The sequence below is a fragment of the Siniperca chuatsi genome, linkage group LG11 (assembly GCF_020085105.1).
Source record: "Siniperca chuatsi isolate FFG_IHB_CAS linkage group LG11, ASM2008510v1, whole genome shotgun sequence".
NCBI classification, from domain to species: Eukaryota; Metazoa; Chordata; class Actinopteri; order Centrarchiformes; family Sinipercidae; genus Siniperca; species Siniperca chuatsi.
The window spans coordinates 7,109,342-7,127,569 of NC_058052.1; the positions used below are offsets into that span (position 1 = coordinate 7,109,342).

At 39.4% G+C, this 18,228-nt stretch overlaps 1 protein-coding gene across 4 annotated transcripts in view; it reads left to right on the forward strand.

Moving 5' to 3' along the window:
* The window catches only part of LOC122884563 (adhesion G protein-coupled receptor A1), a 166,350-nt gene that overhangs the window by 21,876 nt on the left and 126,246 nt on the right, over positions 1-18,228 (forward strand). For 2 of the 4 annotated variants that reach the window (XM_044214628.1, XM_044214630.1), the window contains exons 3-6: positions 6,927-6,998; positions 9,159-9,230; positions 9,398-9,469; positions 9,883-10,046. In XM_044214628.1, coding sequence (XP_044070563.1) covers positions 6,927-6,998; positions 9,159-9,230; positions 9,398-9,469; positions 9,883-10,046 — 380 coding nt within the window. The other 2 variants (XM_044214629.1, XM_044214631.1) reach the window with 2 other exon arrangements.

Here is an 18,228-nt window from a genome sequence, read left to right on the forward strand (position 1 = left end):
CATTTCACTCCAAAATTTAAAATACATATTTTTCCTCTTACCTGTAGTGCTATTTATCCATCTAGATTGTTTTGGTATGAGTTGCCGAGTTTTGGAGGTATCGGCCGTGGAGATGTCTGCATTTTTTGAATATAATGGAATATATGGCACTCGGCTTGTGGTGCTCAAAGCGCCAAAAAAAAAATACATTTGAAAAACTCAAGAGCAATGTCTTTTTCCAGAAATCATGACCTGGTTACTCAAGATAATCCACAGATTTGTTGTGAGTAGTTTCATGTAGGAACTATTAGAAACTGCTCACAACAAGGTCTATCTTGATGGATAAGTAGCAATACAGGTAAGAGGAAAAATATGTATTTTTGATTTTGGGTGAACTGTCCCTTTAAACCTAGCTTGGCAACTAGTTTTCTTCTCTTAATTCTTTTAATGAAATCAAAAACAGGTTTACAGACCATTTGTTATTACCAGGCCAATTTACGAGTTATTCTGTAAAAGGTGTTTCAGAATCCTGTCTGTGAATTAGTTTGCTTAGTTGTTAACACAGCAAGGAGGTTCTGGGTTTGAATCAATCAGCCACCTGAATTTTCTGTGTGGAGTTTGCAGTTCCTCCCACAGTCCAAAGACAAGCAGATTAGGTAAATTGATCGTCTGTGTGTTAGACTGGTGACCTGTCCAGATGTACCCTCACTCAATGTGTTCTGGGATTGGCTCCAGCTTATTGTGACCCTGAACAGGGTAAATGAATAAATCTGGACGGGTGTAAAGCTAGCTGAAACATGGATCCTAAGGCCAGACCAGTTGGGAATTCATGGCAGTGCCCTTGTTTGTGTGTGTGCATACAGTGGGGGAGGACATGGGAAACAGAACTCATGACCATGAGTGTTGCTCCTTCCTAAATGCAAAGGCGATGTTGTACGAAGGGTACCAACTTAAATAGTTAAAAAGTGTTGAGAGTGGGAAGGAGACATTATTAAATTCTGTCCAGGGTCCACAAAAAACAACTGCAAAAATTTGGCTACATAGTGACAGTGTGAGGCCTCTGATGCACTTCAGAGCTGGATTCCAACACAAACTTCACAATATGATGTATGCACTGCAAATAATTCTTACTGTTTGTTTTATGCTGTTTGGAGTACCAGACTTGTGGAGCTTACTGAGAGAGGACATTACAGATCATGCCAGACAGTTCATCACAAGAAAGGATGCTAAATCGACTTTCAAATAGTTTCCTCTGATTGTTGAAAGTTTTTGGCACCCATTCTGTTGTATTATGTAGCAAACCCCACCCATCTGGAACCTCAGCAGTTTATAACACACAACTATAATTTATAACATTTATTTGCAGACACTTGTTGGCTCAGGTCTGATGACTATAAAAGGTGTTGCCCGCGATGCCATCATTTGTTTTATGTGGCTTTAAAAATTACCTCATACAGGAAGCCAGTAAAACAAACAAGGCTACAGTTGACACTTAAGGTAATATTTCTGTGGATAATAACACGGCAACATAATGATTTTTGATTCAAAATTAAAAAACGGCAATTAAAAATTTTCAGTTTTTAATATTTCAATTTAAATGTTTTGTTTATTAATTTTCTTAGAGAGAGAGTTAGAGGTTCTTGGAGTTCTTATAGAGGTATGATCGATTCTGCTGTTGGTTGTTTTATGTACATTACAGAATTGGATTCAGCATTCCTTGATATTCTTTGTACAGTAGTACATTTACTGTATGTAGATTCACTGGGCAGTGACCTCTTGGTAAGGCAGCCAGTGTATAAGGTGGAAAGTTCTGAACATTCAGCAAATTCAGAGACGGCAGAGCAGTGAGCTGCAAGACGGTTCAGGATAAAAGGAGGTGCTGCAGGCACAACAGATGACTTTTTGACCTTCACCTCCACCTGCTCTTTTGTAGCATATTGTACATGATCAAAGGCAACTTTGGATGAGAGGGGAGATGAGAGCTAGCCGTTAGCTGACCTGACTGGACCAGGAGGTTAGCCTGTCATAAAGGCAACTTCAGTGCTCTTCCTAAGGCGTGCTACACCTTGCTGTGTGAATGACGAACCCTGGAGGATGTCTACAGAAAGTCTCATTAGTAATTCTGATTGTGAAAAGTCAGCAGAAATAGAAAGCTGGTATATTCAGGTGACATGGTAAAACCAAGCACACAGATTCACTCAAACAAGACAAAATGCATACAGATGGAGAGCGAGAGAAGGAGAGAGGAAAGAGGTGCATCATGGGAAGTCTTCCGGCAGTCTAGGCCTATAGCAGCATAACTAAGGGATGGTTCAGGGCTCACCCAAGCCAGCCCTAACTATAAGCTTCATCAAAGAGGAAAGTCTTAAGCCTACTCTTAAATGTGGAGATGGTGTCTGCCTCCCGAACCCAAACTGGGATCTGATTCCACAGGAGAGGAGCTTGATAGCTGAAGGTTTTGGCTCCCATTCTACTTTTGGAGACTCAAGGAACCACAAGTAATCCTGCATTCTGGGAGCGCAGTGTTCTAGTCGGGTAATATAGTATTATGAGATCTTTAAGATACAATGGTGCCTGACCATTCATTTTTGCAATGTTGCGTAGGTGAAAGAAGGCAGTCCTTGAAGTTTGTTTCATGTGGGAGTTAAAGGATAAATCCTGATCAACGATAACTCAGAGGTTCCTTACGGTGGTGCTGGAGGCAAGGGCAATGCCATCTAGAGTAACTATATTTTAAGATAATGTGTCTCGAAGGTGTTTGGGGCCAAGTACAATAACTTCAGTTTTGTCTGAGTTTAACATCAGAAAATTGCAGGTCATCCAGGTCTTTATGTCCTTAAGGCATGCTTGAAGTTTAGCTAACTGGTTAGTTTCATCTGGCTTGATTGATAGATATAATTGTGTATCATCCACATAACAATGAAAGTTTATGAAGTGTTTCCTAATAATATTGCCCTGAGGAAGCATATATAAGGTGAATAGAATCGGTCCAAGCACAGAACCTTGCGAAACTCTGTGACTAACCTTGGAGCGCACGGAGGACTCACTGTTAACATGTACAAACTGAGATCGATCTGATAGATAGGATTTAAACCAGCTTAGTGCGGTTCCTGTCGAATGCAGCACTAAGATCTAACAAGACAAGTACAGAGACAAATGCAATTAAAATGTCATTTGTAATTTTCACCAGTGCTGTCTCTGTGCTATGATGCACTCTAAATCCTGACTGAAAATCCTCAAATAAACTATTGTTATTTAGAAATTTACACAACTGATTGGTGACTGCTCTCTCAAGGATCTTAGAGAGAAAGGGAAGGTTAGATATAGGTCTATAGTTGGCTAAAACCCCTGGATCAAGAGTGAGCCTTTTAAGAAGCGGTTTAATTACAGCTACTTTAAAGGATTGTGGTACATAACCTGTTAATAAAGGTCGATAGGAGCAAAGCAGTCAAAATATATATCAGGATTTACAGTGGTTTCTAGGTTTCCTGTATTTGAAGACAAATCAGTACCGTCCAAGGGCAGGACGTGATTAATGTTTTCTCTAATAGTTAAAATTTTATTATTAAAGAAACTCATGAAGTCGTTACTACTGAGAGCTATAGGAATACATGGTTCAATTGAGCTATGACTCTCTGTCAGCCTGGCTACAGTACTAAAAAGAAACCTGGGTTGTTTTTCTTTTCCTCTATTAATGATGAGTAGTAAGCTGCTCTGGCATTACAGAGGGCCTTCCTGTATGTTTTAAGACTGTCTAGCCAGACTAAACGAGATTCTTCCAGGTTGTTGGAACGCCATTTCCTTTCAAGCTTTCGTGATGTTTGCTTTAATTTGCGGGTTTGGGGGTTATGCCATGGAGCTAACCTTCTTTGTTTTATTTTCTTCTTTTTTAGAGGGGCGATAGAATTGAGTGTCGTTCACAGTGAGCCTGCAGCACTATTGTCAATTTGGGAGTGGCTGCGATTTGCATAGGAGATCTCTGTTATATTGAGACATAACACTGAATTAAATGCAAATGGGATCCCTTCCTTGAATTTAGCCACAGCACTATCTGATAGACATCTAGAGTAGGAGTTTTTGCCTAATGGCGTGTAGTCCAGTAATAGCAGTTCAAAAGTTACTAAATAATGGTCAGATAATGAAGGATTTTGTGGAAAGACTATTAAATGTTCAATTTCAATGCCATATACCAGAACAAGGTCAAGGGTGTGGTTAAAACAGTGAGTGGCTTCATGTACACTCTGACAAAAGCCAATCGAATCTAATGAGATAAACGCAGTACTAAGGCTATCATTATCAACGTCCACATGAATATTGAAATCACCTACAATAATTACTTTATCTGTTTTAAGGACTAAACTTTATAAAAACTCTAATAATTCTGATAAAAATTCAGAATAAGGACCAGGAGCACACTATAACAAATAGAATTGGCTGTCGTGTTTTCCAGGTCGGCTGTGAAAGACTAAGAACAAGGCTTTCAAATGAGTTATAATTTAGTGTAGGTTTAGGGTTGATTAATAGGCTTGAGTCGAAGATGGCTGCAACTCCACCTCCACGGCCAGTGCCTCAAGGAACGTGAGTATTAATAAGACTGGGTGGAGTGTATTCATTTATGAATTGGCGCAATATAAATAAAATTGAATTGAATTGAAGATACAGATCATTAACCGTAGATGGGAGTAATTATTCTGCCGCTAACGATGACTCGTTTTCTGTATGTGTAACTAATGCTTTATATGCTTTATATTGACCAAATTAGCATCACTTACTGTAAACAACCTCTCAACCCCTCCTACAATTCCAGAAATTTTAAGACATTTTAAGACTTTTTAAGGATCTGCACGGACCCTGGAATGTCATCTCATGCTTCCAATCTCTAGAGAAAATCTGCTTTACTGTATGGCTCCTATAAATCTTTCATTCTGTATTGAATGTAGCATGGTGAGTTATTTAGCTTCTACTAAATTAGGCAAAAGGGAGCATTTTGCTACCAAACTGTCCCACGTGTCAAATAAAGAGAGTTCTAGGATTACTTTTATTTTCACTTTGGGACAATGGCTATAACTTTGATTGTCTCATTGGTCTTGTTTTGTTTTTTTTGGCTGGCCCTGGTCTGGCGTGTGCGACTGCTGATTAAAAAAATAAGTTTTGGGCTGAGTTGAGCTACATTGTTGCTTACATTTGGAAAAAGGCACTACCCTTCTTCTCATTCTCATCACACTGGACATACAGTCCAAAGTTAAAGGAAGCCAGGGACACAATTTCAGGAAGTTTTCTTTGGCCTGCAGAGAAAACCAGAGAGGAGATTTTTCTGAGATCCATTTTTAGTAGCATCAGAGGTTTTGGGGTGGGTGGTGGGGGTGGACAAGGAGTGCCTGGCTGAAACAGCAACATGTGTGTTTTTGCCTCTTGGCTGGATGTGGTCTGGGTCTTACGCATGCAGGAAATGGTCTGTGCTGTCCAGCTAACAGGTGCAAGTTAACTCACTGATGAATGGCCCCAGTATTTCCCACTTCTAATAATATATGAACAAAGGTAACATTTTTATTAGAAATTAATTTTAAAATAGCACAAATACTTCAGATGTCACTTGGAGTTCTCTCATTTTGAATGCTTTGGTCTAGATGTGATACTGGTTAAAGCTGTCCTTTTGCAAGACTATAAACATTTTCTTGATTCTGCTAGCTTGAAAAACTTCCTTCCCTTTATTCCCAACTGCTAGCAAATCATTATCCTGTGAACTGCACTCTACTGTGTGCTCAATAAACCATGAACCATGTTTACTTGTTAGGCTTTGATTTATATGGTCAGCATGTAGTAGTAATTTAATGACTTTTAAGACCTTTTTAAAGGTCTCTAAAAGGAAAAAAACAATACTATTATACAATATACACCGTTACTGAGTTTTATTGAATTTGAATAACTGAAATATTCAGTGCACATTAGCTAACATAACTACCTTCTCATTAACGCAAATACAACTGTATGGTGGTAGTCAGATGAATGGTAGCTGAAGGCTTTGCCAGAGCGGCAGTGGTGGTATTCCGATTCTTTACTTAAGTAAAAGTACTAATACCACACTGAAAAAGTATTGCAATATGCAGTATTGCATTCTAAACCTTACTTAAGTAAGTATTATCAGCTAAATGCACTTAAAGTATCAAAAGTAAAAGTACTCACTGTGCAGTAAAATGGTCCCTGTCAGTGTTTTACTATTATATATGTTTCTGGATTAATATTACTACTGAATGTGTATGTTGCATTTTCCAGCTGATCGAGGGGGGGGTTAACAACAAGTAGGAGAATTTTCTCTACCCATAAAGGAATACTTCATCCTTCAGTTTATCACAAACATTCAAAATCACCACATTTGGAGATACATATGAAAAACTGTCATCTGAAAAGTAACAAGTAACTAAAGCTGAGTAAAAAGTACTATATTTGATGCTGAGATGTAGCGGAGTAAAAGTAGAAAGCGGCATGAAAAGAAAATACTCCAGTACAAGTACCTCGAATTTGTACTTAAGTACAAACCGTACAAACAAATAGATATTAGATGTTGCGAAAAGATATAAAATACTGGTAAAACAAAACATAAAAACTGAAGAAAAAAAATAGAAATGCTCATTCATTCTGCCCCAGATCAAATGTAATACCTCCCCTCCTACAATTCCAGACATTTTAAGACATTTTGAGACCTTGAATATCAAAAACTAAATTTAAGACATTTTAAGACTTTTTAAGGATCCGCGGCAACCCTGGAATGTCATCTCAAAACTAACCTATCACTTATTCTCATTGCAGAGAACAGACAGATAGATAGATAGATAGATAGATAGATAGATAGATAGATAGATAGATAGATAGATAGATAGATAGATAGATAGATAGATAGATAGATAGATAGATCACTGAAGTAACTGTTGTCTCTCTCTCTTCTCCAGGGACCTGAAGAATAATTTGATAAGTACAGTGGAGCCCGGGGCCTTCCGTGGTCTGCTGGCTTTGAGGAGACTGTAAGTATGATGAAGCCTTATAATAGCCTTCTCCAGGAGACACGGGGACAAGTCCTCTGGCTTTAGAGACAACGATGGGGAGTGTCTAAAGTACAGAGTGAAGAGAGGACTGAAATGTTTAACTGTGGCAAAAGTGCTGAAACTACTATTTTTGGCTTTTCTGAACTTTCTTTGTCCAGGCAATGCTAAGACAATGCCGTTTTTTAAGCAGCGCCATCCTTCACCTTACTAGACACATTCATAAGTGGGAGCTGCCCAGTGTGACCACAGTCTGCAGAATTTGGGGGTTTTCATGTTTGCCAGATGGCACATCAGCAGGACGTGTTAAGGGAGAGCATTTGTCATTAACTTTCTCCACTCAGATTTTGGGGATTAGAGTCACTGATCTTCTGCTAGCCAATGCTTTATAGGAAGACTGTGTGACCTTTGCTAAAAGCACATTGACACTAGCCACCGTAGAGAGACTCCATAAACTGCTACAACCTGCAAAGGGAGGGTCACAGACCAATGGGGTTAGCGGAGCTAGCGTTACCGCTAGCGAGCTAATCTGCTAGCGTGTTTGCTGCTGCCTGCTGACCACTATTGGCTGGCTGTGGGTTTGACGATGCTGTTACATATTTTTATCAAAAAATGTAAAAGGGGCACATTTCAGTTGGAATTGATTATTAAAGGTCTGTTTATTCCAATGGCATTGAGCTGTGGCCTAGCTCTTCATCATCTGTCTTTTTCTTCAGCAGACCTTCTGAACAAAGCTGGAGGTGTAGTCAAAGTCTTTTGCTGGGTGACAGACCCACACATTACAGAACCTCAGCAAAAATTCAGTGACAATACAACTGTAATATAGAAAATAAATGACTTTTATTGTTCCTTCAACATGGTTTTCAAAGACTAATCATATTTAACAGGGAGGTTAGGCTTACAAATATCTAGTTTGTTTCTCATGATCTTTGTCTTAAAATTTGAAAATCTTCGAACCCCGTTTTTACCTTTGCTGTAGAGAGTTTTACTAATTTTTCAGTTATGCATTATACCATCTAATACAGTACAAATAGACAAGGATAATGAAAATTTGTCTACTGACGCCTTCGGGTGTCTCGGTCTGTTATGTGACACTCGCCTTGCAGGTCGTAGCGGTCCATTGAGAATCTTCCAGCCACCATAAACTACTGGTCATACCAAGCCAAGTGAGGCTGTAAAGGCAAAACCACTAAGTGTATTGAATTGAGCAATATTTTAGTGTTTGAGAAAATACTAACAATTCAAAAGGCAGATTTACTATCCATTGTTAAGAATGTGACAGTATGCATATTAATTGCATTAACAAAGCCTCTTTATTTCTTCTGGCTTTTATTAACAATATAATATACAAACTTGGATTTTGAAAGTTACATAAAACTTAAAATGTCTTATAAACTTACTTGCAATGTAAACATGCACAAAGTAATGATTTTGGCGGTGTGGGGGTTTTTGTTTGTTTTTGGTGAACTCTTCTACTTGAGTAATTTTCTCGACGATTACTCTCATCCTGGCTTTCTACATATAGGCTTCAGAGTGAGTGACATGATTGCAGCCTGATAGTTAGTGGGATCTGGGCTGGCAGGGATGCAAGCAGTGAGTTAGCCATGCTGATTTGGGGCGCGTGTGCGCCAAGCTCGGGGAGCAGCAGAGTGCTAATTTAAGTGCTCCCCAACTGGTGATTACTCGAGTGCTCTGCTTATTTTCCCACAGCTGCTCCAGCAAAGCAGCTCTTTAATTACAGAGTACGAGGGCACCGAGCCATGGATGCGACAGCGCTCAGCCACTCGCATACGGAAGCCCGCTGCATTTGCACGTGTGTATGTGGGGGAGTTGTGTGCCAGCAATGGTTATATGAGGAGTAAAAGGTTACAAAAGGTCATGACAGATATTCCAGAAAGTTGAGTAGATGGATGAAGATGGCACTGGTTTACTAACGCAGCCTTCACAGCTGTTTAAGTTCTCTGTGTTTTAAGAAGGCAAGCATACATGAAAACAGGTAGTAACACAGACACATACAGTAGTTTTGCAGTTGATTCCTATTTTAAGTTCTGTCTCTTGTTCTGACTACAGTATCAGTACAATTGATGTTCACTTGATAAACTGAAGAATGTTCTTCTCTCTTTACCTTTTTTGTCCTTATAGGGACCTGTCCAACAACAGGATTGGCTGTCTCTCCCCTGAAATGTTTTTAGATCTGGGCAACCTCTCAAAATTGTGAGTAACCCCTAAATTGAAAACATGCGTTGCACTGCTTTATGCTTAATTTGCACTGTCTGTACAGAGTATAGTGTTTGATGTGGTTTTAGTAATGTACAACAAAATACAGTAGTGTGGCGTTAGTGCATGTGATGAGTGACCTGTTTTCTTTTTTTGACAAACAGGAATTTATCTGGGAACATCTTCTCCACACTGACCATGGGACTCTTTACACACCTCGTGGCTCTCAGAGTGCTGTAAGGCCAACACACACACACACACACACACACACACACATATATATATATCATGCACATAATACATTCAGTTATCTAAGTTGTGGTTAAAAAATTGATTTAAACCTCATTTGTTGTTGTTCAGGATACAGAGGTAAGGGTAAAAGTCAAATAAAGGCTTCCATTGCAGATATTTTGACTTATAGCATGAAAAGCACACGGGTAACTACTGGCATTATGGCTCTGTGTCATGTAGGTGGGCCAGTAAACCTTGCCATTTTATAAATTTTTTGTCATATGTTTTTCCTGTTATGATATGTCAAAATGTCTGCTGTGACAAACACCTATTGGATGAAGTCAAAGAATGGTCACTCAAATCCAGTAATACAATCACAAACACTCAGGTTGTAACTGTTTGCTGGTTTTCCCTCCAGGCACTTCAGTACTGAGACTTTGTTCTGTGACTGTCAGCTTAAGTGGCTGCTCCTCTGGGCTCGAAGCAACTCGGTGGGGATTGGCAACGACACGGTGTGTGTGTTCCCCACCCACCTCCATGGACTGGAGTTTCGCAACCTACGTGAACAGCAGCTCAGATGTGGTAAGGACTTAGGCCTACCTTAAGGATGCGAGGTTAACATAGAGTGGGCATGAGTGGATGATATTTATTCACTCTTAAAACTTAAAATTGATGTTAAATGTAAGCAAAAACGGGAGTTTAATTTAAAAGAAAAATAAAAATGTATGTAAAACCTACGTGAACAGCAGCTCAGATGTGGCAAGGACTTACCATAAGGATGTGAGGTTAACATAGAGTGGGCATGAGTGGATGATATTTATTCACTCTTAAAACTTAAAATTGATGTTAAATGTAAGCAAAAACGGGAGTTAAATTTAAAAGAAAATAAAAATGTATGTAAAATGTATTAGTAATACAGAGTTCAATGTGTGATGTTTTGTTCTTGAGAGAAAATAATAATAATAATAATAATAAAATTATTACTAATTAACATTCCTGCAGTTTTTTGTTGCTAGCTTTAAACCTAGCTAGCTAGCACTAGCTTGCGCATTAGCTAGACAACAATAGCTGTAGGGTTAGCCTTTTTGCTAATAGTACAGTAATAAAGCTAAAATCATGTCCATTTTGCTAATATTTGATATACCCAGATACTTGTTGCATGTAGCTCAAAACACAGTATCATATCACTGATACTTACTAATAAAATAAAATAAAATAAATAGCAGTTCAAATATGTGCTAGGCTACAAAGAGAGTAAAGTGAATATTATTTATACCTTCAGTGTTATTCTTACTATTACCAGTAACTGAATGAGTAGTTTAATGTTGAATGTAAACTTAAATTAAAATTATAGTCATAGTACTTAATTTTTTCCTGCATCAGACTGATTCATCAGAATTTGTATCATAAAAAATATATCTTAACCATAGTCCCCAAATAATGTTCCTTAGCACTTTTTTAAAATTAGTTAATTAATTGGCTCCACCTGGCATCCCAGGTGTAAAGTAGTCCTTGAGTATGAGGCCGGAATGAAAGCCAGCAGGTCTCTGAGTTCTGAAATCTACTGTCTTACAGACAGTCAGATAGGACATGCCTCAAGTGTTTACTTTCATTGACGGCACATATTCTCACAATGGTAATTTTATCAAGAAAAACAATGACAGAATACAGCACAAACATTTGTTTATCATTAACAAGAGAGGCTGCAGGGTTATCTTGATTTTTGAAGATAAGCCGTTGCAATTGTCAGAGAAAAATAAAGCTTATGTCATACATCTACAGCAATTATTACACATGTGCCGTGCACAGATAAAATTATGTTTACATTTCATGGAAAATAACTAACTTTGAAGTAACTCCATTATTATTGGCTAAAATTGTCAACAAAACTAATATTTTCACAATATCCATTGTTAATAAATAAGGCTAAGAGTCTACAGCCATCCTGGTGGACCTGTGAGACTGTAGGTACAGCAGTGCTTTGAGCTAAATGCTGATGTCAGCATGCTAACATGCTTAAGATGCTAACATGAGGGGTGGCATGGCTCAGGAGATATAGCGATTGTCTAATAATCAGAAGATTGCTGGTTCAATCCCTGGCTCCTTGAGTAGGGGTTCAGTGTGTCTCTCTGGAGGAGCCCAAGTTTGTATCTCTGCAGACTGGAGACTGAGAGGGCGTGGTAACTGTCAATCATTTTTTTTATTTGGCCAATCAGAGGCTTACAATCCTCTGTCAATCAAAAACTAATTTCACCAATATGCCTTCTGAACCAGTTGTCAATCACTTTTTAAATCGGATAATTATAGGAGAAGGGTGAGGTATGACACAAAGAAACAAACTTACCTTGTTTCTAAATGGTTAGAAGTTTTCAGCTCTAGTCAAAGGATCAAAGTATCAACATACAGCAACATTTTTAATCAACATTTTAAAGTGGAAGTACACAACTTTTGATCATAACAGAATATATATAATATAACTTTCACTGCTCATTTTAGAAATCACACGTCGCAAGTTTTGTTGGAAAGCCAGATGCTGGCGGCTAATAAGCTACCACAAGCTGTATGCAGTAAACTGCAAGCTAATGTTAGCTAACTCGCTAACCTCTATGGGGAATTATGGTAGTAAATTTCTAGTTCCTGTCCCATTTTTTCACAATTGAGAATGACTTGCGGATGGGAGCCGAAACGTCTTGATTCTGAAAACAGTGTCCAGATGACTATGACTGAAACCTTTTCTACGATAGTAGTAAGCTAACAGGCTAGAAAAGCAGTGGAAACTGGAAGTGCACTACTACACTTTTGCCTTACGAAAGTCAGAACAAACTTTTAAGGTTAGGCCTTGGAGAGCTAAAATGAGTGAAGATTCAACAACTGCATTGGTAATTTCTTGTCTCAGATTTGTTCAGAAACAGATTTTGGTGGATTGTTGAGGTGAAATAAGTGAAAGTTTATGTAGTCTACTTCATACAATGGAACCCTACTACGCATGCTCAAACCCCATTGGCTCACAGAACTAGTGGCCCCAGAAGGGAGGTCTGCAGTTGGACCCTTCTCCGCCCACCGGGCACGATCCTGGGAAAATGAAGGCTCGCTAACTAATGCTGGAAGCCAAAAACAAACATCTATGATCCATTGTCCGTTTGATAATCTAATCAAAGTTTTCTTGCGGTGGCCTTTCTAAAATGAGCAGTGGTGAAAGTTACTATATCCTGTTATGATCAAAGAGTTGATTAGCAGACAGCGTTAGCTAGCATAGCTAGCATGCTGAAAGTTGTCCGTACAAAACAAATGATGAATGGAGCATGAGTTGTTTGTGTGCCCCCCTTATAATACTGTGCAGAGATTCGCCAAATTAAATAGTGATTGACAACTGGTTCAGGTGGCATATTGGGGAAATTAGTTTTTGACTGACAGTGGATTGTAAGCCTCTGATTGGCCAAATAAAAAAATGATTGACAGTTATCACGCCCTCTCAGTCTCCGGTCTGTACAAAATTTCATGGCAGTCCAATCCAAAAAAATTGCGATGGCTAGAGCCACAGCATCTGTAGTCAGCTAGCATGGTGGCTCAATGGTTAGCACATGTCTCCCAACACCAAGCTTGTAGGTTCAAAGCCTGGTTTGACCTGGTTTGATTTTGTTAAGCCATCCTGACTTATTTTAAGAAATCTAATAAAGTGAAAATCACTTACTGCACTGGCAGCCACATTTGTTTGTTTCAAGCAAAACAAAGCTCATACTTAAAATGTTTTCACCTAAATTTGACATACTTGACATATTTTTTGCAGTGAAGAAGTGAAATGTTTCAGGCCTTAAGGCCAGATTGAATGGCTTCTTAAGATGGACATTTTGCTGAGCTCTGATAAAAAGATATTAAGATAAGGGATATTGTTACACTTTAAGAATAACTCCTGATACTTCGAATTAGCAAGAAACTGTTTAATTTCACTAACATTGTATTTTCAAGTAGTTAGCACAATGAGAACATGATTAAGTAGATCTCTTCTGATAATAGGTTTCCCTCTCCACTGTTATCTTTCTACCTGCTGTTAACTGTTTGACAAGCCTAATAGAAGGCAATGATTTAGTGCAAATTGCCAGAGAGAAAGCCCCAGGCAAAATTGTCTTGCAATACAGTCTTTGCCCTATTATGTATCACCTGTGTTGGGGGCAGCAGTAGGCTTAAAAGCCAGAGGAAGGAGCTTGTACTACAGAAGTTGCTAGTTCAAATCCTCAGATCAGCTGAAGAAATCCGTGCTGGGAAAATAAATGAGCTATGCTCTCCCCTGCCTCTCAGATTTCTCTAAGGGCTTTCAGTAAAACATATAAAACATATAACACTTGAGCTGGTAGTCGTTATACTGAAGTTGCTCAGTGGCCAATGGTAGAAGACTATAGTTGAACTGGGCCAGTTGCCAGGTGTGAAAAGTGTGAATATGCAGCAAGCGGTTGGTGGAAAAGATCAGGTGTGCTCAGCAAAACCTTCCCTAAAATTATAGTTTCGGAAAATGGGGGGGTTCTTCGTATAAAAACTACACAGCATGGTGTGAGTTTGCTCTTACCTACAGCGGACTAACAGAAAAACAAAAGAAAGAAAGACAAGTTTAATTTTTATAATGCTAGTGGAGTTATATGTCTCGTTTCAATAGGCTGACAAATTTGTGGAAAAGCTATTTTAATATGCACACTGTTTGCAAAACTTGCTACTATAAGACTTTTAAGACTAAATGAGTCTGAAGACTAAAATATTTAGACAGACATTGTTGCAGTATGGTGTCCATCAGCAGCGGGTGCATCAGAGTTTTTAAGTAGAACAAAATGGCCTCTTTATTGACTGGAAGCTGCTAGCTACAGTAAAGAGAAATCCAAGAGCCTTTACCTTCTTTTTTTCTGAAAGACTGGTTACAGACAGGCAATCTCCCCCTGCCTCCCTCCCTGTCTCCCCTCCGTTGCTCTATCTGCCTGCTCCGTGCTGCAGTTCACAGGGGAATTGTATCTCATATGTGATAGAATCATCGTCCTCTTCTCCTTACATCTGGTTCACGCAGGGGATATTGCTCTGGAATGAGAAAATCATTGCTTAGTAGTGGGGTATATCTGCGTGTGTTTGTGCATGTGTGTATGTGTGAAGCGAAGGGACATTGTATGAAGATGCACTGTATGCATGATGTGAAACAGTTTGCAGAAGACAAATGAGGAAAAATGTGTCCCAGTTTCCCCCCTACAGTTTGTGTTTTTGCATACACAGACAGCGCCGTCCTGAGACGTCTGCACCACAGACATTCTGGAGTTATTCTATGTAATCCTAATTGTACGTGTTTTTCATTTGCACAGAACAATCCAAAGCAATTACAGGGTAATTCTGCGCAGACCACAGACAAAGAGCCATGAGTGGTATCCAGTGGCAGGACGAGGAGCGCTCCTTTCCAGTCCTAAAGCATCCATTATGGGATTACAATGATAACGTTCTGGGCTCCCTGCTCTCGCCAAGCTTGGATCCATCTGCCTCTCCATCTTACAATACCTTATTCATTCACTTGGCAACTAACAGTTTTCAATTGGATACAGTGTGGTGCTCCAACAACCATTTTTTAATGTTATTTGATGGTTGTTATTTTCATATGGCTTGACTTTGTAAGGGAATGTTGTACAGTCATTTACATCGACCTTGTTAAGGCCGTACGGATGAGATATTGCTCAGCACCTGATGCTAGGTTCTTGTTATCAAGAAAAATGATAGTATGGGATGAAAATATCCCCTTTCCACACTCACATACCATCGAAAATATTGATATTTCTCCACTGAGATTTTTCCCCATTGTTTTTATGAAGCCATGTCATAGAAGATACATCTGTTTCTTTCTCCAGCGGTTCCAGCGTGATCACTAGCAGATGTCTGCACCATACATTCCAGCAATGTGCCCTTGTCCCTCTGCTGATAAAGGTCGGGCACTGCCTGCAAATGAGGGGGAACGGAGGAGCGCATGCAGCTTCCTGCCAGGATCAGGTGCTTCCTGTGTTGAGGTCAGGGCAGGCGTCTGTTTGACTCGTCTAGCCACGGCCTTCTGGTTCTTAAACACTGCTGGGATGAGAGCCACAGCACAGACATAAGGTCCGGAGCTAACATGGCATGTTATGCACTGCAGGACAAGCCTCTGCTTTCTATAGGAGTATTTATTGCATGATGACACAGCCCTGTATGGGCATCATGTCATTAAATTAAATGTCACGTGCACCGCCATGTCTTTTAGCCTGTGGTGTGTCTCTAATAATTTAATGATGTAAAAATATCATGAAATATAACTCAACATAGTCTGTCATAAGGGTCTTTGAAGTTCAGTCACACACCTCTTTTAAAATCAGTTGCTTTGAGAATGGAATAATGAAGTGACTATAGAAACCAACATAGAATCACCAGTCTGAGAATGAGATGACTGCTCGTTTTATTTTCAAAACAGTTTTGGTATGGATCAAAATCAAAATTGAAAAGTTAAACCTTTTACTGTGTGAATAAACAAGAAAAGGAAATAAACCCTCTAGCAAGGTACTCATCCGTCACTTATAGCTTTGTATCCATACCAGACATCATTTTTACCAAAAAGTATCGTGACAGTTACCATAATAACTTTGTAATGCTAACAGGTGCAGAGAAATATGGGGCCTGGCATGTTGCGGCGTGTGAATAATTATCAAGTTTTATAGTACTTTTGATTAATAAATTGATTTATAAAGTATTTCTTTTTACAAATTTAATTGATGCATTTAATTTGCATTTAAATGATGCAGCAGTAGGAGCTTGTATTGGTCTGATCCTGCACATGACTCCTGCTGACACAGCCGGTAAATCAAAGAAACAGCTGGCCAATCAAAGCTCCTGTTGTCTCTCAGTGGGTTCGACATACATTTTTTAAGTGACACACTGTGTACACGTAATGTTAAAATGTTAAAGTGTGTAATCGTTGAGATGAGATAAAATTGCCTTGCATTACATGGATGCATTTTTCCTCTAAATCCTTCGTACATGTGAAGGCAGTCTGAATCAAGCGCAGTAATGGCGAAATCCACTACTGCCAATAGAAAAATGCCATAAAAATATCAAAAAGGATATGCAATGATTTTATCAAAAGATTTTAAGGAATTTGTTAATTGTTAAACACTGTAAAAGTCGTAGAAAAGGTTTCAGTCGTAGTCATCTGGACACTGTTTTCAGAATCAAGACGTTTCGGCTCCCATCCGGAAGTCATTCTCAATTGGGATCCCAATTGAGAATGACTTCCGGATGGGAGCCGAAACGTCCTCCTGGACGAATGAGGGACTACACCGTCTTACTGTAAAAGTCTATAATATGGTTTTTGGCACACTCCAGGCTCTAGTACCGGTAATAAGTTAGCTGTATCCTAACAAATCCCCGGTAGCCAGGGTGCATCAATGTTTGTTCCACATACTGAGCCACACTGCTAATGGACTCTCATACTCACACATACAGGCATACATACAGTATCATCATGTCTCTGTCCCTGTCTCCGTCTCTCTTCCTCTCCTTCTTCCACACACACACACACACACACACACACACATAACCAATAATTGCATTTTGTTCTGGCAGTGTCCAATGGACGAAGGCAAGCAGCCACACTCCTTGGCTCAAAGTGTTGTTTCAACAGTATCAGCATCAGCCAAGTCAACAGTTAATGGCCCCCATGCTGTTTCTGCTGCGTGTCACCCGCAGGAGATAACAAAGCCTCAGCTACTGTTGCTGAGGAATATCATGGAGTCTTAACACTCTAACGGGGTCAGCTCAAGTAATTACACAGAGATGTCATCATGGAAAATCCAATATTAGTGACAGATTTTTAATGTTACTCTCGAAAGCATGGTACTTTTATGAATTACTTATGTAGAAAATTGAGGTCAAAGTGCTGAATGTGTTAATAACTGTGATTGTTCAGTGGGTTGTGTATTATCATAAACAGTCGTGCCAACTACTCTTTTCTGCTGAAGGGAAATGTTAAGTTGTGTGCTGTAGACATTCAGCCACATCACCTGACGTGGATCTTTCAGTATATTTTTTTTTCAAACCTATACATGGAGCTATAAAAGATTTTATGACCCATGTATTGAATTGCCTGTCAGCAGCAACATCCACAATTGATTGGAATACAAGCGAAGGCAAAGCGCTTGCTTACGCTGCTCTTTGGAGCACGTCCAAGGAAATGTCTTGTATAAACGAACACGCTCCGAAGGAATTTCCAAGGTGGTACAGTGAGCTGGCAAGGCACTGTTCTAATCCTGGACAAAAAAATAAATAAATATATAACACACTGCCAGTCCATGCTCACCAAACCAGGCAACACTGATACATCTCCATGGGTTCATCATGATTAGAGACATTGCATCAATCAGGTCCTGAGGGATTTTTACAAAAAATCAAACCCCCTCCCATATTCTGGCACTGGGCTAAACACTCTCCCCTGTCTAATAATCTCATCCTTATCGTAGCCTTATTCTTTGGCAAAAAGGCTTGAGGACTTAGCCAGCTGCTAGGTAAGTAATCCTATCACTGGTGTTGTGGCAGGCTTCCATTGTGAACACATAAGGAGTCAAGGAGAGTCCAGGGGAGCGCTCAAGGCTGTTCTCCTTTATCAGCTGCTGTTCATCTCGCACACCAACAGCAACAACATGTGGGAACGGCAGGGGAAGGAGTGTGACCTTGACAGATCGTGTGTGTGTGTGTTGACAGTATTTGGGGGGCATGCACATGTGTT